This window comes from Stigmatopora argus, chromosome 7 (genome assembly GCF_051989625.1).
Source record: "Stigmatopora argus isolate UIUO_Sarg chromosome 7, RoL_Sarg_1.0, whole genome shotgun sequence".
Classification (NCBI taxonomy): domain Eukaryota; kingdom Metazoa; phylum Chordata; class Actinopteri; order Syngnathiformes; family Syngnathidae; genus Stigmatopora; species Stigmatopora argus.
Window position 1 is genome coordinate 11860900 of NC_135393.1, and position 27699 is coordinate 11888598.

Below are 27699 nucleotides of genomic sequence, written 5' to 3' on the forward strand. Positions count from 1 at the left end.
TACTGTAACGCAACTCCCTGGTGTAAGTTTACAAGACAACATTTCCCCTGAACGGCAGATTGTAAACAGAATTATAATTAAATTGATCGACAAAGGAAAAATAATTGGTGACCTTATTGCACATACGTAAAAACAAAAGCTTGCGATGCTTTTCAGCTAAGACTGTCTGTTCATTGGTATGATTTTTAATCATTTAAATGCAAATATGTGTTGTTTACCTGCACAACTTCAACTCCGAGCATCACTGGTGAGAACATTACGTGCTGCTGCCTTTTCCCAGGAGTCTTTTGGAATGCTGTGAGGATGAAAAGAAGCTGGTGATTGGGTCAAGGCTAAAAAATGTGCATTATATTACTTTGCATTATAGATATAATAAGCATATTAGGGAGGCAGGGTGGTGGAGTTCAAGTTTGAAGCTGTCGAGTTGGCATTTGTTTATGACTTGACAAACATCATTTATAGACAGTAAACAGACAAACGACAAAATACAATGTAGGGAATTGAAGCTCAGATATAATTTATAATTATGATAATGTAATATAATAATAATTATTATTATTATTAATAACAAAAGAAATGGCTGAATGTTAAGACCAACTGTATGTATACATGTGCATCTGTGTATGTATGTATATGTATATTTATATATGTATGTATATGTGTATTTATATAGTATATATATTTCAGCAACACATTAATTTTTTTATTTATTAACTTATTATCTATTTATTTATGTCTAAAACGTCTTTTCCTGTGTCTGTAGTCTCACCCTTTTGCTACTGTTACAGTGAAATTTCCCAAATACGGGATGAATAAAGTTATCGAATCGAATCATTTAGTAAATGCATTGGTGCGAAATAACCAAAGGATAAAAACCTGAAGCCAAGATGCAGCGTGTTTGTTTTGGCTGTAATCTAAAACAATTTCGTCAAAGGGCACCTTAAATGGGTGTCAGCCTTTTTTCAGGATGGCAGCGCTTCTGCTGCATAACAACATAATGAACTTGGCATTTGGATTGCATATTTGTCATATTTGGCCAGCACATTATGTCTTATGGCTGTGGATTCGCATGAGTGACAAATGATCAGGCTGGCTCAATAAATCACGTCTGGAAATGTCAGCACCCCTGTTATAGAGGATATAGCCTTTAGTTTTCTGACTGAGGAGTCACCTAATTCCTCCGGCATATTTGGAATACGTTTTTACTCCCAAAATGTACTGTATTATGTCATTCATTTTATGTTTTTAATACATTTGTTAATCATCGCTAGTGGTGAGCGGGATTGGACCCAAGTGCAGGGAAACAAGCGGACACAGCTATAAGGTGCACTAAAGTGTTCTATAATCAACATAAACATATTCACTTTGGAAAAAAACTATGCAAAAACATGCAAAGAGACAAAAGAAGCAAACTTATGGGAGAAAAATCCAAGAGGTGAGCCAACATAAGCAGACGATCTGACAAGGGTAAATCAATGAGATTTGACAAGACAATAAGGAACAGGTGGGTGGCACCAAAAGCAGGGATTGGCTGAGGTGAGATCACAAAAGGTGAATGAAATCAAAAGGGTGATCACCAGGACAAGGCACATAAAGGGAAACAACACCAGGAAAATTATTAAAAAAAAAAAAAAAAAAAAAAAGGATCAAAACCTGAATATACATATACATACATATATATATGTATATATATATATATATATATATACATATATGTATATATATATGTGTATATATGTATATATAGAGGTATATATGTATGTATATATATATATATATATATATATATATATATGTATATATATGTATATATGTGTATATATATGTATATGTATATATATATGTGTATATATATGTATATATATATGTGTATATGTATATATGTGTATATATCTAAATATATATATGTATATATATATATATATATATATATATATATATATATATATATATATATATATATATATATATATATATATATATATATATATAAATATAGAATTACAGCCCACGGGAGAATATTTTTGGAAGAATATTAGGATTTGAATATTCACATTTTACAACCCAGAATCAGCACAGTGCCGTCCGTCGTGCTGAGAGAAGATGAGGATGATGATGAAAGAATGGTGCCCATGAGTCGGCAGCTTCTGACTCGCGCTCCACTAATTAATATGTACTTTTACAGCCCTTTTTGTTATTGTTCATCGTGCAATATGAAATCCCTTTGTGGACTTTTTGCAACATTTTGGGCTCTGATGTTCCTTGACAAAGACCATCTGGCGCTGGTTGTTTTAAACGGCATGTTTAAAATATTCTTATCTAGCGGCAAATGTTGCCGCAACTAAACTTGCCATAACTTTCAATTGATTCATTTCCAGTATTTTGGAAGGAAGTTCTTTTCATATGTCATTTATTGCTCTAGCCTTCTACAAGAAAAGAAAATGGAAAAGAAAGGACTCACATTTTGACCCGGTTGATGAAATGCCGGCGTAGCATGAGGGCTAAAGTAGAGAGGACCATCATAGTAGTGCACATGGTCCTTGACAGCCCACCGCAAACCAGCTTCAGTCTTCAAATGACCCAGAACGTCTGGATGGATCTGCGTGGCATTCAGTTTAGTTAATCCCAGATTAGACGAGATGACAAAGGCTTTTATTAAGACGTAGATCAGGGGTGTCAAACCGGTCCTCAAAGGGCCGCAGTGGGTACAAGTTTTCATTCCAACTCAACAAGAGGATACCTTTTGCAAGTGTAACCAGTTAATTAAAGTCAGGTGCTACTTATTTTAGAAGACACCTGATTGGTTAAAATGTTGGCACTGGATCGGTTGGAACAAAGACCAGGACCCACTGCGGCTCTCGGCGGAACCGGTTTGACACGTGACGTAGATAATACATACTGCAATGAATATTTAGTTTGTGCTTTACATTGACACAATAAACAGAAGGCAATCATTTCAAAAAGTAATTTACTGCACCTCATACTGTTGCCGTTGGTCTTCAAACTGTTGCTTTTCAGGAAATGTGGGAGCAGTAGTAATGAGCTGTAAAAAAAAAAAAAAAAAACATGATTAAGTTTAAAAAAAAACATTATTTATGCATTTCAAATTTAACTAAGGACATAAATTAATGATTGAATGATTGTAAACAAAATCCAACTTTCTTTTCTTTTTTCAAATTGTCATTTTATTTACATTTTTTCGGAGTCTCATACAAACAGATCAAAATTGAGTGCTTAATGGTTAATACTCCATTATATGGAAAAAAATACATGCATTCATATTCTATACTGCTTATCCACACAAGAGTGCCCTGGTAAAAAAATACATGAATAATAAAATGTAATCATGATTTAGGTTTTGCTTTTAGTTCATTATTTTGCATTGCAGTGTGTAAACCAGACAAAACATATTTTCTTCACTTCCACAGCATCATTATGTATTCTTTGCACCAATATAATGATAAATAATTGTGCAAGGAAACTTTTGGGAAAAAGCAACAAAAGTGTAAATCCTTGCTATATAGAAAAGACTATACAAATATTCAACAGAAAATGAAAAATATAAATACCTGCCATTTTTAAAGCTCACAACCTGTAGACCGTGGCTGCCATATATATTATACGTATATACATGAATACGATAATCATTTGAACTAACCCGAATGAAACCCGAGGCCCCCTCTCCTCCTCATATTGCTCGCCATAATGCCCAATATATATGAGGTGCAGCGAGCAAGACGATGATATTGCCAATACTGAAATGACATTCCTCGCAACCAAGTGTTTAAATCTGCTCGTGTCATGAAACCTCTGGTGCGTGCACAGCACACAGATGGAAGTTCAGACAAGGGGCTGCCAAGAATGCCAAGTTGCAGCAATGTGGCTGTGCATCTAATCTGGCGCTCTCAGATATACACGCTCACACGCCCCTAATTGGTCATTTCTGTGGGCTGCTGAGGGTGCTAAAGTTAGGATGGGTTTCACTTCAACAATCTACTATTTTTATATTCTCGATTAAATTTCCAGGAGCGAAAATGTTGGAGATTCTGTCTTTTAATGACAACTCCAATTCCAGTGAAGTTGGGACATTGTGTTAAATATACTGCATGTCGATGAAAACACAATAAACCAGTGGCGGGCCGTCAGGGCCTTCAAGGCCTTCTCTGGTGGCCTAAGAAATATCTGAATCATATATTATATTTTGTCCATGAATACTGAATAAAAATTGTCTGTTAGCTTCCTTTCATTGCTTTTCCCCCTGGTTGCACTGCTTCCAGATGTGTGTTTTCATAATGAAGCCTTTAACCAATCACATTTTAGCCATTATTTGTTGCCAGGGTCAGAAATCTGCCTCAAGGCCTTCACAATCTGTTCTGCAGGCTCTGCTGCATTAAACAAGTGTTGATAAGACTGTTGCTTTAACCAATCAGATTTTGAGTTGGCAACACCACAATGCCTTGTCGCCGGCTTTAGGGATACGTCATTGCTTTCACCAACTATGATTGGCTAGTGATTAGCCAGAGCTACCAAACTGTATCTGGAGCTAGCTGCACAAGCAAATATATGGTTGTGTTGATTTAAAGCCATTTTCAAGACGGACTATGCCATAAATACGACAGGACAGGCTCCACTTTCAGCATTAGCTTCGATGGCGATAGAAAAGAAGGAAGAAAGAAAGGAGGATGGATATTGTGTACAGTTAAAAAGGACTTCTGGTGAGTAAAATATGGCCATATTCCTAAATAATATTTCAACTGTGGGCCCGGTTCTGATATCTGAAAAGCTCCAGTGTTTGTATTTAAGATCCAGTGTTTGTATTTAATCACTAAATGCTGCTAGGAAGTGGATTTTACCCCATTTTAGTGCATTTTTTGTCGTTTCGCCATTGACGTCCATCGCTGTCTTTTCCAGGGAAAATCACCCCCTGGCCTGGTTGTAATGTCTGAAAAGCTCCAGTATTTGTATTTGATCATTAAATGCTGCTAGGAAGTGGATTTTACCCGTTGAAGGCTCTACGAGAAAATGCACGGACCGCCACTGCAATAGACTGATTTGGAAAATTATGCTCAACATAAAGTATATTTGATTTTCTGATATGAAATGTTCAAACTGGCCTTGTTTTAAACAAATAACCATTAACTTTGAACTATATGGTTGCTACACATCCGGATATGAAACAGCAACAAAAATGCTGGGGAAGTTGAAGAATGCTCATCAAGTTTCAATTGGAGTTTCAGAGACGGGAGTTCACGTATGGTATATAATTGGTAGTATTGAATTCCAGGTATGTGAGGCACGAACAGAGAAGGTGCTTTGGTTTAAATGCACTCTTTCTGAAGGGAACTACACAGTCACCTCTAGAGCCAGCTCTTGTTGATGGGAAATCACACAATGTGCTCAGCAAAAAACATTGTTGCTGAACACAATCCTCCGTTGCCAGATCAAATTAGAGTACCAAGTAGAAGCCATTTCTAAATATGACCTAGACGCACAGGTGTTTTCCCTGGGCTGCGGGTCATTTGAAATTGAGTGTGGCAGTTCTGTGGTTAGACAAATCATGATTTAAAGTTCTTTATGGAAAACTGCCGGAGTCCCCGGAAAACACAAAAAAAACTTGTTTAGGCACTGGGAGAACATGCTAACGGCACACAGGATGCTCGGAAACACATTGGGGATTGAACCCTCGATCTCAGAACGGTGAGGCGGACATTGTAAACTCCTTTCCACCGTGCTGCCTAGACAATTGGGTATTTTTTCTTCATGTAATTTTCCCATTTAACGACTTTCCAAAGAGAAGGTCATTGGTCATGTTGTGCTAGATTGAGGTCTTGGGCCATGACCCTCAATAGGAGAGATCCGATTAATATTTAATTGAGAGCACCGTTAGCAAAGCCAGTGTTTACAATGTGTCTGTGGGTGGAGCCTTTCTAAAAGTGAACAGGTTTTCTTTTTTTTTCTTCTCATGAGTAAGACTGGGTTTATTCTGAACAATGTGGTATGATGATTCCTTTTGCTTCCCTGGAATTACAATTTCAGATGACGGGAAATATGTTGCCAGGGCAACAGTTTAGTAGCGTATTCTCAAGTGACACGCCTAATGGAAGCCTTGATTGGTAAATTGTTCTATTTTCTGAATACTGGATTGCTATTTACCTGTCTCACCTCTTCATGTGACTCCATTAATCCATCCATCCATCCTCACGAGCGTCGCAGGCGGTGCTTGAGCCTATTTAACGTAAATAATGAAATAAAATAATTTTATTCTGATGATGTATAAAAGTGTTGAATGAACCCAAGTGATGAATTTCATCAAGACTAAATATTTTATGAAAATTTGAGGTTTTGGGAAATTGTTTTATGCAGCACACGGTGTGATCATTGCTTTTTTTCTTCTTCTAGCATGCTAAAATGGGAGGATGAATAATTATTATCTGAAATATATTAGGTTTGTAGTAATATTGAAAATAGTGGCATGCAATTTGGAACAACGTGAGCAAAGACATCATTAAAACTAAATACATTCCTGAAATAAATGCCTCAGGCTCAAGTATGTGAAGGGAACAATTTGAAAAAAGTATTCCTCTCTTTGTGAACCTCCCGCTGGACCTCCCACTTGCAGTCTCAAGCGGCAATCAGGCAACCATTAATCTTTCATTAGGCATGTATACCGCTCCTTATTTCAAAAAGCCACAACATCCTATTTGATCCCAATTTGTATCGTCTTTTAAGGTCTTTTAAGGGCACTTCTTGATCACAGTTCCCAACTACACTTTCCAAAGTGGTGACTTTAACTCTTCGCCTGCAAATTCTTGTCGTCTACATGGACCCACAGTTTTGTTTCTCTTTTTTTCTGATGCCGAAAACAAGACAGGAAAATGTTCAAGTGCATTTTATTGACCATTTTCTTGTTCACCACGTCTACAGAGGTACAAGTTTGTGTTGAGATGTGCAAACATGCTTGAAACACAACAAAGCCACTGCACTTGTTCCCATCAAAAACGTGATATACAATGACATGATCAAATAGTATGCATTCAGACAAATCAAATCGTTATCTGGATATATATTTAGAAAAATATAATCAAGTCTCCACGTTTAACAATGCCCAACAAAACAGATAGGTTTCACGTACAGTACTATATGCTGTGAATCCCTACAAGATTATGAGATATATCATCACTTTTTTCTAAGTGTATATTAGATTAAAAGCTGCGGCATACTTGGCATGCGCGGACATGTCCGAGGCAACTCATTTAATGCATGATCACAACTGTGTATGTATAATAATGTGGAAACGGATCTGTTATTCAGTTTGTCAGCCAGTGGGCGTGTGCTAAGACGCCAATATCACCGGTAACGAAAACAGGATATTGAATATTTCAAGTTTAAACGTTTAAAAGGCTCAATTTTGAAAACACATTCCCACCCTAAAGTATTCATTTGTCATAATGCCAAATGTGCTCTATTGGGTTGAGGTCAGGACTGTAAAGACCAGTAAGGTTCATCTACATCACAGGTGTCTAAGTGGCGGCCCGGGGGCCAAATCTGGCCCGCCCCATCATTTTGTGCGGCCCGAGAAAGTAAATCATGAGTGCCGACTTTTTGTTTTAGGATCAAATTAAAATGAAGAGTATAGATGTATATTAAATTTCCTGATTTCCCCCCTTTTAAATCAATAATTGTAATTTTTTAATCACTCGCGGGTCGTTTCGGACGACGTGGGTACCTCCAAACAACCAGCCAAAGGCCTGACATGAAGAATTCTGACCTCAATCTGCAGAACACCTCTGGTATGAATTGCAGCAGGAACTGAAAGCAAGGCCCTCTCACCCGGGATCAGTGTGTAAACTCAAAATTTACATCTGAAAGAACGGACAAACAATTCACATGACACAAAATAGTTCCTCCGGGAATTCGCGATTCTGCCCTCTCAGAATTTATGCCGTTTTCAACATCTCCCGCAAACATTTAAGCGCTCTGGCGTAATATTGGGCGAAGTGCAGGATATTAAAATTTTCCCTGTTGTTTTAAAAGACTCTTGTTGTATTCTTTAGGAGTGAATGGAATTGCAAGAGGAATGACAGTTAATATTCATTTTTATAGATCTCTGCGAATATAATCGTGACTGAGGCAATGGAACGTTAAGCAGACGAATGGCCAATTGAGAAGGAACGGAGACTCGTTGACTCCTCCTAAATGCCAGATGCTGATGCCAACGATGGTTGGATGGGAGAAACAGGCCATCAGGAGCAGACGCAAGCTCAAGATTGGATCAAATGTCCACCCTAAACAGATTTGCAGCGTATGGTTGGGAATTGAATAGAGGTAGGAACGAGAAATGGCAGCGTACAAAACTATCAACACGAACCACATGGTACAAACAGAGGTCCTTAACGATAAAAATATCATTTTTTTGCGCCATGATAGCCTTTACAGTAGCGATGAGGAATATTGACCATTCACATTTGAGTAAAGACATCCCATGCGGCCTCGTCCTGGCAGAACAAACTAAATTTGATCAACGGGCAAACAGGTTAGGGAGTTAATGCAATTTTACAAAAGTGAACCTTTAAAACATCAATTGAAAATCATAAACCCCTGAAATGATATTTAAACTGGACTGTATTACTTTGATTTGATTGCCTTTTTAATTAAGACCAAACCAACGTCTTGTTAGAACACGCGTTCTGTTTCTCAGACCTCCATATGAGTTTTTAAAGCCCTTAATGGAGCCTTTAATACGGTATGTCTCTCTGATGATGTAAACTAAGTGACATGCTTGTAAATATTAGCATAGGATTGGACTGTCTGTGAAAAGTGTATGTGCAGTTAGTGACTGTACCCACCTGTGGACATTTTCCATCTCGCTTTCCGAGTGTCAGTGTGTTTGTCTCAACAGAGTGCAGGAAATGTAAAGCACTTTGCAGAGTGAAATCCCTTTTTAGTGCAGAAACAGTGTGGAAGTGAATTACAAAGGCATAAGATTAGTACATGTACATTTGCACGCAATACACTTGAAGAAACGACAATGTCTTAACAAGATATCTAGAGCGTATAGTGTATCGACATTGAGAAAAAGAGGAGCACAGCTCCTTGAATCGGAGGATTCTTGGAAAGAGTAAAAAAAAAAAATTAACAGTCAGCAATTCCATGGTCCTAAAGCTAGGGCTTCGATAGTTAAATCCCTCCTACCTTTGTGGCGTGAAATCATTTCTTATCCCTTACGACGTGCAATTGGAGGATTCATCTCTCTTCTAAGATTTCCACTGGAATAAAATGCTAGATAATATTATGCATGATGATTGGTTAAAAGAATACCTTTTAAAAATGTCAATACATCTTGTTTCTTCCTTGTCATTGATATAATATTGATTTGATGGATTTTACATCCTTTAAGGGCTTTACAAGAGTCTATTTTTTTGGCAGGAAGCTTTCTGTGTAGTATTTCATGAGATTACATTTTCTCTGCTAACATATTAGCTTTGATTGGACTTTTAATGTACAATCAATAGCTTGTCAGATGAACAAATCTGGTCGCTAACAGGACCACTATTCTAATGCAGAGAAGTAAACAAGCTTTACCAATACTTGATGATTTAAAAATGTACTAAACGCACTAATGCATAAACATCTTAAATTTTGACTCAAATGGCGCAAAAAAAAATAAAAATCAACCCGATTTGGAGAGTTGTATTTTTAATACTATGTACATACAAAAAAATTTGGAGCGCGAAAAGAGCTCGACCTACTGGTCTAAGTTAAAAAAAAATACTATAACATGGGCAATAAATTGGAATGAGGCCCTTACTTGCGTGCACTTTTTTTTTTAGCTTTTGCTTCCTTAGTCTGGTAGGCGGTGCTATTTGACAAGCTAATTAGTATACTTCATGGTGGGCTAAAAAAAGGAAAAACACCCAGCCATCAGTTACTTTGGCGAAAAGGCCATCAGTGCAGATGTGCCCTGCCTTCATTGTTTGGGATTATCGAGGAAATCTTACCATAAAACTGCAATAAAGCCCAGCACCAACATTCCACTAAAAATGAAATGTTTTTGCATCACCAGCACCATCATCATCATCATCATCATCCACGCCCATAAAACCTTGTCCTCATAATTAGATTTTAAACAATGTGTAAAAATAGTTGCACATCATTTTCCTATCTTAAACCCCCCTCCCCGAAATCCTCACACGGCCGAACTGGAAACCTGAAGCCAGCCCACATCTGTATATGCCCCCGTTACGTGCCAGTATACGGCACCCATGAGTTTGGTCCACACCACCTGAACTTCTGCTGTGAAGCATTCTGGGAAATCTTCAGACAACACCTCCAGCATGACCCCACTCAGAATCTGCAATTCGATATGCAAATGTCAGAAAAATTCTATTACTTTGTATCAATATTTTCTTGCTTCTGTGACCTGTAACATACTTATACGTTTTTCCGTATTTTATACCTTTTTTGATCATTTCCAATTGTGTACGCCATATGACAACTTTTGTACGAAAAAAAAAAACATTTTAAAAAGTACGGTTTTTGTAAAACCGATCTTGTTTAACCAGTTTCGGCTCTAATCCGTCACTGGTATATTATATACAACATAATATTATCATGCTTTAAGGATGATATGCGCACGCGCATTTCCCTTTCACCCATCTGCCTTTTCACTATATAAATATAGCGTGTCAGCAAGCAATGTACCCAGAAAGTCAAGCTGTCAGCGTCATACAGCGACATCTACAGAATCTTGAATTTAGTGAATACATAAGGTAGGTTTAAGTGCGCACTATCTGAGTAAATATATGCCACGTTGCATATGTACGGTTTAGTATTGCTTAATAAGTGGCATTGCAATCATTAATAAGGGGAGCAATTGGCGGAGGTTGACAGGTATGGTATAAGTACCCTAAAATGGAAATGAAAAAAAAAAAGGGACGCAAAGTGAACTAGGCATTGTGAAGTAACCACAATTGTTACCTTTCTCATAAGCTTTTCTGTCTTAATGATTTGATTTGGTGATTCTTAATGATCCCATTTACTTTGATTTGCTTTGTACTTTGTGCTTTTGCTTTGTTGTTCTGTCTAATCCCCCTCTGCTACTGTCACAATGAAATTTCCCGAATACAGGATGAATAAAGTTATCCAATCCAATCCAATCCAAACTAACTGAATCAAAAACATGCCTTTTCAGATATGGTTTGTTGATAATCTGCCCAGAACTGAAGGGTAAATATCATCGTTTGGGTTTGAATAGGTTGAAATACAGCAAAATATGAGTAACTGTAACATGGACAGAGAATCAAACGAGGCAATCCAGATAATAGGATTATTAGACAAGGTAGGAGTTGAGCCAAAGGGGAAAATCAACCCAATTTACTGTTGCAGAAAGGTGGGCGAGACAGGTGAGAATTGAAAGTGTCTGCGAGGCCGAATCATGCAAGTGCAAGCTGGACAGGGAGTACAAAGGGAATGAGAATCCAATGCTAGAAAGTACAAAACACACAAGTGAAGACGTGGGCTATACATGCATAAAAGCTCATGAAACAGATGATGTAATACACTTGTGTAAATCAGCAGCAGACATTATTTAGATGCAGTAAAAGGCTTAAATCCTTACATGTAATTAAGAAAAAATAAAAGAATGAACAAACGCAGCTGCATACTCTTAACATTTGATCATTAAGCCTCAGAGGAATTTATATTGCCATTTTGCTACTTTTTATATTCTTCAATAGCCCAATTTCGGATCTTCAAGTAAATCTTAAATATAATTGCTGGGCCTGATTTCACTTCCCATTTGTCTGTATTTTTAACTGTCTATCATAATCGTGATAGACATGTGCTATTTGTGCAGCTGTAGTTAGAAAAATGATATTATAATAATAAAACAAAAGACAGGAAGGGTGAAGTGCCTTCACATTGTATGTAACGGAAAGCTTAGTCTATTCTTTGATGAGTAAGTATGCAACTTACAAAAAGACTGCGTGTCAAGCATTTTGCATGGCAGTCACTCTAATTTGTCTTTACGTCCACTTGTGTGACACAAATAGATTATACCATATTCTTAACTGCCATAGTTCCGCGTAAGAATTAAATTTAATAATTCGTGAAGATAACGGGGGCCATCTCAATATGACTGTGAACTCAACTAGTTGTCTTATTCCCCAAACAGTTGCAGTGGGCCCATATCAAGATGTGCCATTTTTTTGTTGAAAAATGATAACCATAAACTCATCCATACCTTAAAATACATCGGTTCCACTTTGTGCTTGATAGCATGAGCTTTCCCCACCAGAGCTAAAACTGATGACACTTTCTCAGGGTCATTGAGGTTTTCCACCACAGTATTAATGGCATTCATCACCCTCCGGGCATGGTGTCGAAGCTGGAAGCTTTTCTCCATTTCCTCGGGGTCCTCCATGTCCTGGAACTGGCTGAAATACTGTTTGGCAGATGGGAAGTTCACAAAGAACCTAGAAGAAAAAAATGAACACAAAACAACATTATTCGTTTTGTTCATGTCAATTATTTAGTGGAGACACTGGCTTTCCCTGAGTTAAGGTATTTTCACATTGTGACACGAGCTAAATGCTGCTTCACACTTTTCCCCCAATCTACTGCTTAATAATTAATTCATTTATAGCTACAGTATACATCCAAACCTAATTAAAAGACAAAAATCCAATTGGAATCCATAGTTACATTAGAATCCCAATAATATGGCATTTAAATGCATGATCTGGTACAATCCTAAAGTCAAATGCAGAAACTTGGGAATGTTTAGCACCTCTTAGAAGCAATTGCTTGGCATATAGTAGTACTCACGAGTCTTTGTAAGTTCTAAATGAACCTAAACTGCTAATTACTCAGCCATTTAATTATCATCATTGAAGTTGCAAAATGGCCAAAAAATTCTGTCAAATGTTTGCAAGAGCCTTGAAATGACTATAGTTTTCATACTATTAATTTACTATTCTAACCTCATTTAAATGTTGTCTGTATACCTCTAGCCAAAATTGGCATTTCCAACTCGCTGTCAAATTAAAGTACTGTACTAATGTAAACATGAATGGCGTCTTTTATAGTCTCACATCTAATTTCCTTTTTTACTCTGTGGCTCTAAAAATAATTTAAAATTCCATTTAAAAAAATTCACATTCAAGATATTGAATCAAACACTTGGTCAATCACACCAGATTAACATTTTATTCTGTACATTCCAATTCTTGAATACTTTGTAATACTGAAGCAAAATGGGCAACATTTTGTCCTTATGGGAGCCTTGAACAGATTCTTGCTCCTGTCTCTGCATTCAAATGAACCCATTAAAATCAAATGGGGAACATTATCACGACTTGGTAATCATGCTTGAATCCAATTGGGAGAGTTTTATAATGATTTAGCGCATGGTAAACAACCTTGGGTTGATTGCGAAATCTAAAAGGTTGCGTGTTAGGGCATTTGAACAATGTCAAAACTATAGACTGCAGGAATGATGATTTGAAAAAAAACAAAAAGCCACTAAAATTTGACTAGTATTTCCTATCCAACAAGAGCAGACTCTAATTTGACCTTTTGCGAGTGCTCCGCCCACCTTACCTACGGTTGCTAAGATGACAAGCAGGCAGACCTGAAACGGAGTGTTTTATTTTGGAACAATACCAATGCAATGTCCTCTCGACTTAGACAAAAGCATCATATATATGCAGTGGAGGCTTTTATTGAAATGATAAAAACATTGTTGCGAGCTATCGAGCCAAGACCACACAGGTTCAATAAAGCAAAGGATTATATCCAACCCTGTTATTCCAACCTAAAGGTGTCCGTACACAAAATACATACCTGACGACCTGGGCTAATTGCTCCTCTTATTAATCGTGTGCGGTCAATTGGTCGCCTGTCTTTTGGTCGCCGGTCTTTTGGTCGCGGTCTTTTGGTCGCCCCGACCGCGACAACGGGCGACCAAAAGACTGGCGACAAAACGAGGTAAAACAACACGGTCTACGCATCAATAAAAGCCAACAATGGCCATGAGCAGTTTCACTGAGCCGACGTGTGAGTGTATAAGAGTTTGTATGTACATGAGTTGTCCCCTTAGGAGGGGACGTCAGTCAGGGTCTTAACAAGTTCTCCAACAAAAAACAATAAAAGTCCGGGAAATTTTGAGCTTTTCTTTAGCCTAATAATTACTGGGGCATTAAGCATGACTAAATAGTAATTCACAGTTTGTATTTAGGGAATTTGAGCAATGATTTAAATGGTAATTATCACTTACCTTCCGGACGACCAAAAGACCGGCGATCAAAAGATCGTCGACCAAAAGACCAGCGACCAATCGACCGTGTACCCTTATTAATGATAGCAATTCCCTCATATTAAGCAATAAAAACATAGAGCGCACTTAAAAGTCTAAAATTTTCTCCAAAGTGGACGGGGTGGCCAATCAGTATGCACTAAATTCAAGATTCTGTAGATGTCGCTGTATGACGCCGACAACTTGACTGTCTGGGTACATTGCTTGCTGACGTGCTATATGTATATAGCGAAAAGGCAATAATACTATTAGCAGTCGACGATGACGTTTTCATCTGCTACCATTGACCGAAACGATCCGGATTGGAGACAAAATAGGTAAAACGAGATCGGTTTTACAAAAAACATACTTAAAAAAAATCCCTCAAAATTTGTTATACGGGGTACACAATATGAAATGATCAAAGCATTTATAAAACACGGGAAAAAATGTATAATTTGACAGCTATTACAAAAAAAGATGAACAAAATAAGTTCAAGGCGCTTAACAGGACAAAAGGGAAGCATCCATTAAATGTCAGCTGAGGTCACACACATCAGACAGTGAACAAAGACATGAATTGAACTCACTGTGAAACAGCTATATACTTCTAGAGTTATAGACGTTATAGCGATGACATCCTAGTAAGATATAATATTCGTTAAGAGTAACTACAACTTTGATATCCAGTTTTATTAATGTTCTTCTAGTTAGCATCTAGTGCCCCACATGCATTCCTGTTGCCTAAGGAGATCTTATTCAGTGGTGCAATTACATTTGCTGCTGCCACTGTTTCTCCATTCTGGGCATCCAAGCAGATGCAGCAACATGCAAGTGACCAGATGCTGTGTGCACGCAATGACTGCATTGTGCGGATAGTTCAGCCTTTGAACAATAACATGGGGGGATAACATTGGGATCCTCCGATCAGCCTCAGGTTGTTATTAGGTAAGCGAGGAATTGTTAGCCAGTGTTTGATAATTACACTATTTAATATTTGTCCGTTACATAGTGAACTAGACAGCAAGTGCCCAACATGGGTGTTATCAGCCTATTTTAGGAGGGCAATTTTCTAATTTTAATTAAAACATACCTATGTTTTGGCCAACGTGTGGGTCTGACAGTGCCATTAACAATGATAGGCGTCCAATCCTCTTTAAATGTATTAGCCTGGTAGCGAAGAATGCTGACAGCCATTCCATTTAAAATGGATTCCAACTTTATCACCATCAAAAGCACCAATGTCTTAATGAAGTAGGAATAGATAAATGAATCACTTAAATAACCAGCCTAGATGATGTCAATCCTAATTACACAGTATGTAATCTGCTAAATTGATTTTAACGTTCCTCACAACTAATTGAGAATTTGAAGTGAAGATGAATGACTGTCTTTTAAATTATATATTACAAGGGTTATAAAATGTGTTAGCCATAGAGAAAAGAATGAAAGAAAAGACATGCTAGTGGAGAGTGCCAAAGCGTATTTCTATCACCGTCAGATAAACCAACATCCGAACGAACACACACACACACACACAAGGATTCTGTCACCCGAAAATCAGTTTGACACACTCCCATTACTCTTTGGGTTCACTTTCCTACCCTTAAAAAAATCCCTTTTTTGTCAGTGTGCAATAGACCACTTAAGCTCTGAAAAACCAAAAGTTGGCCTCATGAAAAGGCAAAAAGATGATTTAAAAAAATAATTATGAAACTGCCATTGATCTGACAGCAATAAATTCACTAACCCAAAACGAGGAATATTTCCAGGCAATTGTTACCAAGCCCAGATTAGCATCTTTTGACTTGGAGCATCTTAATGAACAAGTAGTAATACATCAGAAGTTAACCTACAAGGGGAAAAACTCACCTTATGAGCACAGACACCCCCACGTCGTCGCAATTCTTGTAAATATGCCCCCAAGTGTCCTGGATGATCTCCCTCTCGACATCGGACAGCGGTTCGGTGCGCTCCGGACGGTCGTCGCTGTTCACCTCCCGCCTCCTCACTACGAGCAGTTGCTCGGGCGAGGGCGGCGGTGGAGATTCCCTGCGCGACATCCTCCTGCGGCGCAGCAGCCTGGAAGCTCCAAGCAGGGCCCGCGGGAGGTAGGGGGCAAGGGAAGGGGGGAGGGAGACGGAGAGCTGAGACCCCACGGCGGGAGCTGGGAGAACAACTAGGATGAGAAGAGGAGGGAAACGGGGGGGAAAAAAAGGACAAGGCGGTGAGGGGGGAAGGAAAAAAAGACAGCAATAATGGCCCAAAAATCTAATCAAAGTCTCCCTGCTGTCTTTTGTTATTCTTCCTGCTCCTTCCAAAAAGTTATTGCTGATTTTTTCTCTAACTCTTGATAGCCCTTTTCATGATGGGGGAGCCTTGGGAGTGATGCTGATGCTGTTCCCTGTCATACTTATCCTCGCTCTGTCTCATCCTCTAACATGCTGAACATGTGTGAGGGAACCTGATGGAATGAGTGAAGGGTGGGGACAATAAGAGAGAGGAGCGCAGTGAGTGAGGGAGAGAGCGAGAGGGTGGGAGATGACGACCTTAACGTCTCCCCATCTGTCTGTCAAGGCGCTCCTTTGAAAAGTCAAGGAATTTCAAATTGGAACTCTTTAAAAAAGTCCCAGTGTTTTGCTGCAAAAAAAAAAAAAAAAAAAAAACTTAACAACTGGACTATGTTTATTTGAGCTCTTTTTTCCTTAGTAGGGGAAAACGTCTTTTTAAAGTTATGTTCAATATTAAAGTGGAAAACAGAAAATAGTTTTAGATATTTATTTTTAGATGAAATGCTTTTTGAACTTAGATTTAAAAAATGCAATTATTGATTTAAAAAAGGGAAAATCAGGAAATATAACACACATCTATATATTTTTTTTAATTTGATCATAAAAGAGAAAGTCGGGACTCATGATTTACTTTCTCGGGCCGCACAAAATGATGTGGCGGGCCAGATTTGGCCCCCGGGCCGCCACTTTGACACCTGTGGCGTAGACAATGATAAAAAAAAACATATAAATGCGGGAAAAACGTATAAGTTGACAGGTATGCAGTCTAATGCAGCAAGTATCATTGCTACGACATAAACGAATATAAAAATTATGGTATGGCGCCAGTCCTGCCCTGAGCCCAATCCTGCTGAGAACCTTTCAAGCATCCTCAAACTGTGAGCGTGAGCGACACCTTATAAATTAATTCAAGCAGTAACTGCAAACACCCAAAAGTCAAGCAGGAACTCAAAACTCCTATGTTAAGATACCATTCATTTAAGTAGCTAGGTCATCCCTCAAGGGGTCTTATCCCTTTCGATAAAGAAAATTAAACAGTCATTTTTGTAAAATTGCCTGCCTTCTTGAAAGTGAGGAAGTGGTGTTCAATCAGCAGTTTGAGCAGTGACTTGGGATTTCAATTTTATGGAGTGGTCATGCACATCTAGGAGGGAGATCAAATCATTTAATTCTCCTTTGGATCTCGCCTGAAGAAAAAATAATAATCTCAATATTTTAGTAAAAAAATTGACAATCATGTCCTGCTCACAATTTGCCATGTCATCAAATGAGCACAATCAGAGGGCAATTTGTTGTCCATTTTTATCCAATTAACAACTCATCAACGATGGACAGGAAGCGGAGTAGACTGGTCGTCAGCCAATCACGGGCACGGACATAATTGTTAAATCATGATTTTGGCTATGGGTGAGGTTCGCTCATTTATTCCTTTATCATTAAATAAAATGATCCAAACATGGCACCACGTCGACAGACGTTTGCCATTTTCACAGCTGTAGTTAAACAGCACCACTCATTGTGAAATTAGCTATTAACTTCACATAAATAAAAGCATGTGTAACATCAAGTCCCAAAACTCTCTCAAATATATTTTAGAATAGGACCTGACGGTGGTGGAACACATGATATTTTATAAGACATTCTGATCTACAGAGGAATTTTTATGCTTATGCGGTGAATGACAGCATTGATTGGTCATGATCTTTGGAGTAGGGTTAGGGGTTTGTCTTATTTGTGCAGGAAAAGAGAACTCAAGATGCATTATAAGCTCCTGTCTCGACTAAAGGAAGAAAAGAATGGTGGAGAGTTCCACTAATGACATATTAGAGGCAACCGGAGATGATGGAGAGGGAGCAGTCACGGCATTTTACAAAATGGCAGCTTTCAAAGGCTGTTATTCCTCCTGACACTCATCAGGAAAGAAAGAAGAAAAAAATAGATGGTGCAAGTGTCACTCAGGCTTTGATAGACTGAGGACATTTTTTTAATGGCTCTATTGTAAACGACAAAATATCTCACTTAAGCATGGCTGCCATCACATTTTTTTAATGTTTACAATTAAATTTACCTGGACAGTTTGTAAAGGCACTGAGATAATAAATATTAGCCCTCTCTCCATTAACCCCTGCTGTTATAGCCCATGCCATCGACATACTATGTGGTTTTGCTGTCCTCTAGTGTCTGTCTTTGCATAGTAATGTTATTTTCATCCAAACTAAGACAGTTTAGTAGAGTCCAACTCATGAAATGTGTTCCAGCTTTACATCTGATGGGAAATGGGATAGTGCGCAGCTTTTTATGTGAAAATAAATGCATATAACAGAGGATTTTAGAAACAAGAGAAAGAAAATAAATGTAATTTTTTTTGTTCCAAAATCTGATTTTTTTGTTTGTTTTACAGACCATTTGGTTTAAAACTAACTTCATTAGCATGGCTATATTTCGGGATGGATATAAAAATACTTTTTTGCTATGCAGTTAAATTACTACATACCTGACCTTTGTGAGAAAAGATGTTTGAACACCGATCAGCCTGTGGTTTCAAACTGCAAGCTGCATTGATTACGTTCTTTCACACGCGGCTCTGACGTAAAATGGCCGACAAGTAATGACACTTTTCCCCGTTGATTCGAAACGAGCATTGGGACATCTAGTTTTGTATATATGATACCTTTAAATACTGCAGCCAATCAGATTCGCACTAAGACGTGATCTATCTCTTAACTTACTGGCGCGATACAAATATTCGTCGTGTAACTGTTACCTCTCTTAATACTAAAGGAAGAATTTTCTAATTGACGTATTTTTATTCACCTGTATATAATTAAAATTAAGCTTTAGTGTAAGGATTAAACATAGTTTATATTTATGGTTAAGACGGGCAGATAGCTCACTTGGGCTAATGTTAGCTGGTTAAGCTAACAACAAGTCTCCTAAATCTGTTCCCGTATAAATTCTTCGTATTCAGGTACCTTTTTGTTCGGTTAGCATCAGCATGTCGCAGAAAAAAAGATTGTCAAACACCCAGATGTCATCACAGGGGAAAGTATGTATCGTATTATTATTTAACTTGCATATGCCAAAGTAAATTTCATATACCAACAGCGTCCTCTTGGCCACAACATTGATGACGAAGATACAGCGTTCACTCAGCCGAGCACGTCGCAAGTTCAGAGAGGCCTTGAGAAGTTCTCACCCAAACAGATTGAGCAAAAGGTACCAAACACAAACGGCAGATTTAAAGAAAATGCCATACAAACTGGTCCTCTTTGGCCTCAGACGGCTGAGGTGGTGCAGTACATTCTGGTGAAGGACCAGAAGAAGATCCCTATTCGACGACCAGGTAAGCCCTGATGGCATGGTAAATGGTACTAGTATTGGATTCTCAATGAAAATGTTAAAGGTTATTAAGATTTATGAAGAAAAGTATATCAAATCTTAAATGTGTTGGTAAAAGTGGTCATTTAAGGTGATGTTTTCATTCCAGACCTAATAAAACATGTTATCAAAGAATACCAAAATGTCTACCCTGAGATCATGAAGCGAGCTGCACACACTTTTGAACAGGTTCGTTTTGACGTGTGCTCCGCTGACAACTATTGGTGGGGACTGCATACACCTGAAACTGGAAGTTGACAAACTCTTTTCTCTTCAGGTTTTTGGCTTTTCGTTGGTTAGTATTGACACAAAGAATCAATTGTACATCCTCCTCAATAAACTGGAGCCGAATGCTGAATGCCCATCTTTGGGGTGAGTCATATACGCACATATTTTCTGTCCGAGAGTCTTCGGGGGGCATCTTATCCATCTGTTCCGGTCAACATAGCACAGCCAACTTGAAGACTGGATTACTTTTTGTCATCCTGGGTGTCATCTTCATGAAGCAGGGTGTGGTCAAAGAAGGTGAGCAACCATGCCAGTTGATACTATAGTTCGCCGCTAAAAGACAATTTGAATCGGTCTTGTTTTTTTGCCCACAGTCCTGATATGGGATGTACTGCGGAAACTCTGCATAGACTCCACGTAAGCTTTTCATGATTTTCTGAAACTGGACTCTCTGATGACAACCGGTGTAATTGCAGGAAACAACATGAGGACTTTGGCGACGTCAAGAAGTTGGTCACCATCGAGTTCGTACGCCAAAGGTAATAATCTTTCTTTAAAATGATGACTTTCATAGTCATAATTTGTTTTTTTTGTGGGGGATTTTAATTCCATGATTAAATTTACAATAAATGACTGTCAGCGAAATATTTTTTCCCCATAATATTCGCAATAGCGTTTCCATATTAGAAAATATCTTGTTTTTATTTATAGGTTAAGCACTGGTGTGTTCAGAGCCAGTTTCTCTAAGACCATAGTTTCTGGTTTATACCACACCAAATAGCAATTTGAGGAGCGTGCTTATGCCGACATGTAGTCATCATGTCTGCAGGTGCTCACGCGCCACACTTGTTTTTTAATTAACATGGCTCAATACCAAAACTCTATATCCTTTTTAATATTCCATTAATTATATTTGTAATCAGGTACCTGGAGTATGTACGTGTGCCTCACTCTGACCCCCCCGAATACAATTTCCTCTGGGGACCACGTGCCAAATTGGAAGTCTCAAAGGCCAAAATCCTCGAATTTGTGGCAGAGGTAAGTAACCAAACTGTTCACCCCCCTTCTTCCTTTTGTTTTTCTTATCTAGTGAGTGAATATTCGAATTGACACTGAGGTTGTCTTTTTGTCAGCTTCATGACAGGGACCCTCAAAGTTGGAAGCAACAATACAAAGAAGCTCACGACACTCAACCAGGTTCAGTAAGCTAAAGATGACATTTTAATTATCATGTTACCGTTTGTTTGTCTGGACAATACAGTAGTATTGGGTTTTTAAAAAACGGACTTCTGTGTGAAGACTGGGACGTTTTAATCTTGTTTGGTTCATTGCAGTGAAGCTTGAGTGTCCCCAAACTGACCCCTCTGCACCCCCGCTGAGCCCATAAATCATCCCATTGAAGTGGGGCTTTGCATTGCATGCCCTTTTGTTAGGACGACAAGCCAGTTATAGTTTAATATAGATAAAAATACTTAGTCAGATATCAGGGCTTGCTGTCTAACACGTGTTACACTTTTTTTTTACATTTTACAATCTGTAAGTTTGCTCTTTAAAATGACATTTTCACTGAGCTGTAAAATTTTGTATTAAAACAGAAAAGTCTATTTTCCAACCGCTGGACTATATTGATTATTTACAGAATTCTTGGTGTGTTGACGTTTATATCTTAAATAACTCCAAGTGAAATATGAAGTTGCTCAGTTTATGCCACAAAGCCACACCTTACCATATTGCCTAGTACATGAAATTAATGTACATACATTATTAAAGTTCAAATCATCTATCTTTAATATCATTTACTCAATTTACTCACCCAATTTGGGCTGTCAGGACCCAAATACAATGTATATACTAACCTCACAAAGAAATATTTTTCATAAAGTCCTAGAAACAACAAGATACATTTTTAAATACCTTTAAACTGATACAAATGTGTCGGAGTTTATGCTCTGTACACACCTAGCATGTTAACGCAATGCTCGTCACACAACGGCTACACTTTTCAGAGGTATAATTTTTTTTTCTCCTGTTTAAACATTTTCTCCATTACTGTGGCATTTGCAAACTTTAAAAAAACATTATGGAACCTTCTCACATTATTTATACTAGGTCAGGACTCACCAAGTCCAGTTGTCGAGAGCTCGTATCCAGCTTCAGCCTATTTACCTTTTGCTCTAACATATCAATTAAATGATTAGCTCAACAGCAAGCTGCGCAGAAGGCTGATAATTAGATTCAGGTGTGATGGAGGAAGGGGGGCGGGCACACAGGAAACATGGGGCAATGTCATGCAAAGCACCCTCGAGAACCACTCTTGCATGCCCCTTAACTAGAGATCTTTGTGTTGCTTTAAGTACAAGTTGTGCAATTGCTAAGAATTCTAATTTGGTAGAATAGTATGATATAAGCGTGTTGAGTTCTGACAGCACATTTTGTTCATTACCTCCAAGAACCTGAGTTGGGGTAGGAGCGAATAAATGTCGTGCAATTGCCTCTTTCCAGTCAAAATGGATTGGACGTGTAGTGTTGTCAATGGCAGCCACTGATTCAAACTGGTGCCCTGTAAGGGTAAAAAAAAATCCTAATTCATGCATGAAAAGGTTAAAAATAATATTCTTACACTTCTATACAACAGTAGTAAATGGTGACAAAGTAGTAATCAATTTTTCTGGTAGTGACTTATCTACATCTTCCTTACTTCGAATTGTTTATGCGGGTTAGTGTTTGTGTTTGAGCAGCTGGTGGGCACTGTGCATTGAGGACCAGCGCAGCATCTTGAAGTGGAAACTCGTAGGAGGGGACGCTGAGCTCATGTAGACCGTTACGGCACCTCTCCACCAAGGTGGTGTACTCCTGGAGGAAAGGCCAAAGAAAATGCTTTACTTAAAGATTGTCACACAAAAATACACTGACTCACATGACAAAAGCACTAAAGGGACACTCCAATGGACATCAACGTTAATAAATGAATTACTTGGGCCAAAGAAAATGGATTGAACCTCTATCACTGTCAGTGGTAGTCGATGTATTAACACTGATAAATAAATACATTTTAGATGCTGTAAATTTGACAACATAGATTTACACCTAGTCTCACAGGGGCGGTAATCTGACCTGACAATGCCGGTCCAGTTCCTCTTTCAGTCCCCTGATGGTCTTTTTCTTGGACTCCAGTGTGTCCTACAACAACCAGGAAAGTCCAAAGACATCATTGGTGATGACATAATCGACCCCATGATGCCCATAACCATACCTGCAGTCTGTCGGCGGCCGGGTTGTCGTGGTCGGGTTGAAGGTCGGCGAGCGTGGCGTTGAGCTTAGCCTCCTTCCTGTCCACGGATTGACTCAATAGCGCTATCTTGCGGTCTAGCATCATTTCCTTCATATTGCTCCTCTGTTGGACCTCTAAAAGAACCTCTGTCTGCTTGCTCAGCAGCGCGTCACGTTCCTCCTCCACCTGTGGTAAGGTGGAACGGGTTAGAATGCTACTGTGAATGGGGGTAAATTCCTACCTTATCGTTATGGAGGGATGTACCGTATTTATTTGAGTATAACATGCAAAATGTTGTACCGAAAAGTTCAAGTGTGTGTTATACACAAATCCTTCATACTGGTAGTTTGTTTTACCAGGTTTCCATACAATATGTTGTGAATAGATGTTTTCTCACGGCAATATTTGTTCAGCATTTGCCAGTTAGTAATACCCGTGCAATCTTTGGTATGAGCTGAGGAAAAATTGGGGAAAAATGTAAACCCATTTTTAGTCACAAATTATTGGTGCGCATTATACTCGAATAAATACGGTATACATTTTAATTACTAAATGGGAACAACACTTAAGGTTGCCAAACGATAATAAAACCGCAATGAACTATTATGTGTGAATATATGTAAATAAATAGAAATACATTTCTACAGCGGCAACAGTGTTTGGACACGATTGATGCATATCACCTGTGCAAAGGTGGCAAGGAGGACGTCTCGTTCGAAAAGGACGTCCTCCAGCTGCTCTTCCAGTTTTTTGACACGGGCGGCGCTGTCCTGTAAGGGATACCCACAAAATGTGCAACGGTAAAAATTGATGAAAAGCAGCCAAAAGAAGACAACGCGAACTGCCAGTACCGCTTGTTGGGAACGCGCCCGTCTGTGTCCTTCCAGCTGGCGATGGAGGTCCGGAAGCTTCCGCTTGGACTCCTCCAGGGAAACGGACAGGTGTCTATTGTGCTGTTCTGCTTCCTCAAGGCGACCGTTGACACGTGCGTGGAACTTTTTTGTCTCCGATGCCTCCTCCTGCACACGTCCATAAAACTTTCACTTCCACACAAATTTCAATGTTTACTATTACTTATGAGGGCCTATCAAGTCGAGGCTTGTGTTGTTGTTGTTGGGGGTGTGTACACTACCATTGTTATCTATTCCTCCATTATTTATGGCCGAAAGATACAGATATATGATTTGGCATTATTTGTACTGGTCTAAAAATTTAGGTATTGGCAAAACATACCTTGAAAAAAACATTGATCCTTAGATCTCATTTTTTGTATCAGGGCTGATGAATGAATTAAAAACATATTGTTGCCTGTAAGTTAGGAGTTAGGCAGTAGAGGGCATGCTTGCTGTTCGTCACAAACTTCAGCATGTAATACCATATTATTGCTTGTTGTAAAGAATCTGTTCAAATTGTGTGTGGTTTGTGACCTTAAGCCTTCTTGTGTCATCACTGAGTTTGCTCTGTGTGGTGGTGAAGAATTCTTCAGCCGCTCGAAATTTTTTGTGCTGCTCTTCCGTCAACAATTTCAAATGCTCGCTCATCTTTTCCTCCAATGACAAAATGGCCGCCGCCGTCTTCTCGCTCTCGGTCCGTCGCATCTGTTCCATCTTCTGACTGTACTTGGCCTCTACCTCTGCACAATAAATAATGAGAATTGAAAAGATCCAATTCAAATATTAATGGCCATTTCAATGTATAAAGCTTACTTTTACATTATATTACTTCTTCAATAACGTCAACATTTACGCAGAAATCTTGCGGTATTGACTACAATTTTTTACACCAAAGTCAACGTTTTAGTGTGCTTGCTCACACTGACCTGATATTCTCTTGTCATAGTTGTTGCGGTGCTCCATCAGCTCCACTTGATGCTTCTGTGGACCACCAGACCTTTGACTTGTCAAGCCATTTTTAACTCATTGCCCACCATTGAAAGGATTAAAATTTGATCCATTTGAACTAGAGGGGCTGCCAGTGATCACTGTTCCCACTGTACAATCCCAGTTCAAATGAATTGGATGTTCTCATGTTAATGCATAGAAAGTACCAGTTTTAGCTCCTGGATGCACTTATGGCTGTTGAGCTTCTTTTCACGAGCGTCCGCCTGTACATTTTGACTGTGCCTGCGCAGACGGAGCTCCGCGTCCGTGTAGTGTCTACGCGCCAGCCAGGCCGCCGTGCTACTTTCTATCTTCTTCTCCACCACGGCGGTGTGTTGCTCTGACAGGACATGCTTCAACTTCTGCTTGTACACCTGCAAGACAGCAGCATCAGAATTGATTATACATGATTTTCACATCTTTCATATCTATCTCAGGTCTATGTATGAACTTTTTTCTACAAAAAGTCCTGAATTCAGCCTCTTAGTAGCAATTAAACTTTAAACTATCGCTTGTAATAAAAATAAGAGATTTAAAAAATGGTCATGTGACAAAAAATAACAATCAATATACAGAACTCTTTATAGGATCTGTAATTGAGATGGACACGCTCTAAAGTTTGTGTCAAAGTGGCGGCCCGGGGGCCAAATCTGGCCCGCCGCATCATTTTGTGTGGCCCGGGAAAGTAAATCATGAGTGCCGAATTTCTGTTTTAGGATCAAATTAAAATGAAGAGTATATTAAATTTCCTGATTTTCCCCCTTTTAAATCAATAATTGTATTTTTTTAATCATTTTTTCGCGGCCCGCGAGCCAACCCGAGTCTGACACCCCTGCTCTAAAGTCTAAATCTTATGCCGAGAACCCATGAGAGTGCAATTCTGGTGCCAGAACCTTTAATATAATGTAGCATCTTAAAGTTCATAAGAAGGGGTTTTGCGTGGGTTTTCCCTGGGTACTCCAGCTTCCTTCCACATTTCAAAGGCATGCATGGTAGGCTAGATGGACACTCTAAATTGCCCTAGCTACGAGTGTGAACATGAATGGCTTTTTGTCTCCTTGTGCCCTGCGATTGGCTGGCCACCAATTCAGGGTGTCCCCTGCCCCTGGCCCGAAGTCAGCTGGGATAGGCTGCAGCACCCCCCGCGACCCTCGTGAGGATAAAGCGGTTCAGAAAATGAGATGAGATGGGCTTAGTAAGAACTCACATTGATCTCTACGATGTGCCTTCGGTCCGCCTCGTCATTCTCCCGGTTTCTGTTCCTGAGTTGCGCCTGGGTGTCCTCTAGGTGACGCTCGCTCACCTTCCAGAAGTTTTGGATCTTGTCCCGCTCCAGTTGGAAGAAACTCTTCTCTTCTCGCTCGCGTTCAAGTTCCTCTCGCAGGCGAATGATATGTTCCTCCAGCTACCCAAACACACACACACATTTGGTTATTAAACAACTTTAACACTACTCTGTCCCACTTATTTGTGAAAAGTGATAGGGCATTAATCATTATTGTTAACTATCTGGCGGACGCCAGAATGCATTGTAGCGGCCTAGAAGGGAGAAGGATGTCAAGTTTGTTTCAGCTCCAAATCAAGGCTAATGCTAGCACGTGAGCTACCTGCTCTTTGGACATGTCGTCAGTGGAATGAATGTCCACAGCTCCTCCCGACGATTTTCCTTTGGTGGTTTTCTTCCTCCTGGATACATTTTGACTTTTGGGGGACTAAACACGTGGGGATACACAAACGCACATACAAAGACGATTAATGAAACAAGAGCAACTAAACGACAGCTAGCTCGGGAGCTCTCAAAAGCTGAACTACGTCAGCACTCGTTAGGTACGATAGTAACAATAAAAATGTACTTACCATGACTAAATAATAAAACGACGAGCAATGTGTCAGTGACGACGTAATGGATACGAAAACGAATTCAACTTTAGCGGCCTATACAAAGCTAATCGCTGTCATGGCAACCGCATCACGTGACCTGGATACGGGACGTAATTTTTTTAAAATTCTTTTAAGCACAAATTACGTTTTTTTCTTTCTTTTTTAACCCTAACAGAGCAGTAATTTAACTCACTGAGTTAAATACTAAGGGGAAAAAACTTTTATAATAATTGTTTTTCTGGGCTGTAAGCAGTGTACTATTAGCGTTTTTATACATTTTAGTTCCATTACTCTTTATTAAAATTGCATTAATTTATGGTAATAAACATTAATATAAAATTACAAGCAGTAATTAATTATAGATCATAATACGTAATTGCTAATCTACCACTAAACTTTCGGATTGTCCCGCAGGGGGGCACAACAGAGGATAATTTTTTTCTATTTCACCCTGTCCTTTGCATCATATATTTACTT

At 38.9% G+C, this 27699-nt stretch overlaps 2 protein-coding genes and 1 non-coding gene across 6 annotated transcripts; 2 read left to right on the plus strand and 1 right to left on the minus strand.

Moving 5' to 3' along the window:
- Window positions 1-218: 218 nt before the first annotated feature.
- On the minus strand, window positions 219-27422 carry cygb2 (cytoglobin 2). Of its 3 annotated transcripts, XM_077606361.1 has the most exons (13): window positions 27199-27422; window positions 26949-27053; window positions 26549-26746; window positions 25509-25715; window positions 25281-25335; window positions 24889-25094; window positions 24313-24480; window positions 24145-24231; window positions 23444-23647; window positions 23305-23370; window positions 22889-23043; window positions 22312-22750; window positions 19279-20523 (listed from the first exon to the last, which is right to left on the minus strand). In XM_077606361.1, exons 1-12 carry the CDS (start codon window positions 27199-27201, stop codon window positions 22738-22740), a joined length of 1467 nt encoding a protein of 488 aa, XP_077462487.1. In that variant the 5' UTR covers window positions 27202-27422; the 3' UTR covers window positions 19279-20523; window positions 22312-22737. The 3 variants fall into 3 exon arrangements, with proteins under 3 accessions (XP_077462488.1, XP_077462489.1, XP_077462487.1); XM_077606362.1 differs by lacking the exons at window positions 19279-20523; window positions 22312-22750; window positions 22889-23043; ... (8 more) ...; window positions 26949-27053; window positions 27199-27422 and adding exons at window positions 219-295; window positions 2462-2599; window positions 2978-3043; ... (3 more) ...; window positions 16166-16472; window positions 19079-19167; XM_077606363.1 differs by lacking the exons at window positions 22889-23043; window positions 23305-23370; window positions 23444-23647; ... (6 more) ...; window positions 26949-27053; window positions 27199-27422 and adding exons at window positions 6875-10351; window positions 12242-12473; window positions 16166-16472 and having other exon boundaries at window positions 20352-20523; window positions 22312-22725.
- On the plus strand, window positions 19270-24013 carry ndnl2 (necdin-like 2). 2 transcript variants are annotated; one of them, XM_077606371.1, is made up of 11 exons: window positions 19270-19630; window positions 19690-19800; window positions 19864-19927; window positions 20072-20151; window positions 20240-20334; window positions 20411-20487; window positions 20565-20607; window positions 20667-20729; window positions 21114-21228; window positions 21324-21387; window positions 23365-24013. In XM_077606371.1, exons 1-11 carry the CDS (start codon window positions 19580-19582, stop codon window positions 23406-23408), a joined length of 807 nt encoding a protein of 268 aa, XP_077462497.1. In that variant the 5' UTR covers window positions 19270-19579; the 3' UTR covers window positions 23409-24013. The 2 variants fall into 2 exon arrangements, with proteins under 2 accessions (XP_077462497.1, XP_077462496.1); XM_077606370.1 differs by lacking the exon at window positions 23365-24013 and adding an exon at window positions 21525-21802.
- Window positions 20910-21002, plus strand: LOC144078149 (small nucleolar RNA SNORA11). Its single transcript, XR_013301191.1, has one exon. It is a non-coding gene; the product is annotated as a small nucleolar RNA SNORA11 (small nucleolar RNA).
- Window positions 27423-27699: the final 277 nt, after the last annotated feature.

Bases quoted from the DNA above. Each gene is read 5' to 3' on its own strand.
- ndnl2 (XM_077606370.1), top strand. From the start codon at position 19,580: ATGTCGCAGAAAAAAAGATTGTCAAACACCCAGATGTCATCACAGGGG. The intron at 19,801-19,863 runs GTACCAAACACA...CTTTGGCCTCAG, and splicing joins CCAAACAGATTGAGCAAAAG to ACGGCTGAGGTGGTGCAGTA. The intron at 20,152-20,239 runs GTTCGTTTTGAC...TTTTCTCTTCAG, and splicing joins CTGCACACACTTTTGAACAG to GTTTTTGGCTTTTCGTTGGT.
- cygb2 (XM_077606361.1), bottom strand. The intron at 25,336-25,508 runs GTACTTTCTATG...GGTGGTCCACAG, and splicing joins GCATCCAGGAGCTAAAACTG to AAGCATCAAGTGGAGCTGAT. The intron at 23,371-23,443 runs GTATGGTTATGG...TGGTTGTTGTAG, and splicing joins CGGCCGCCGACAGACTGCAG to GACACACTGGAGTCCAAGAA.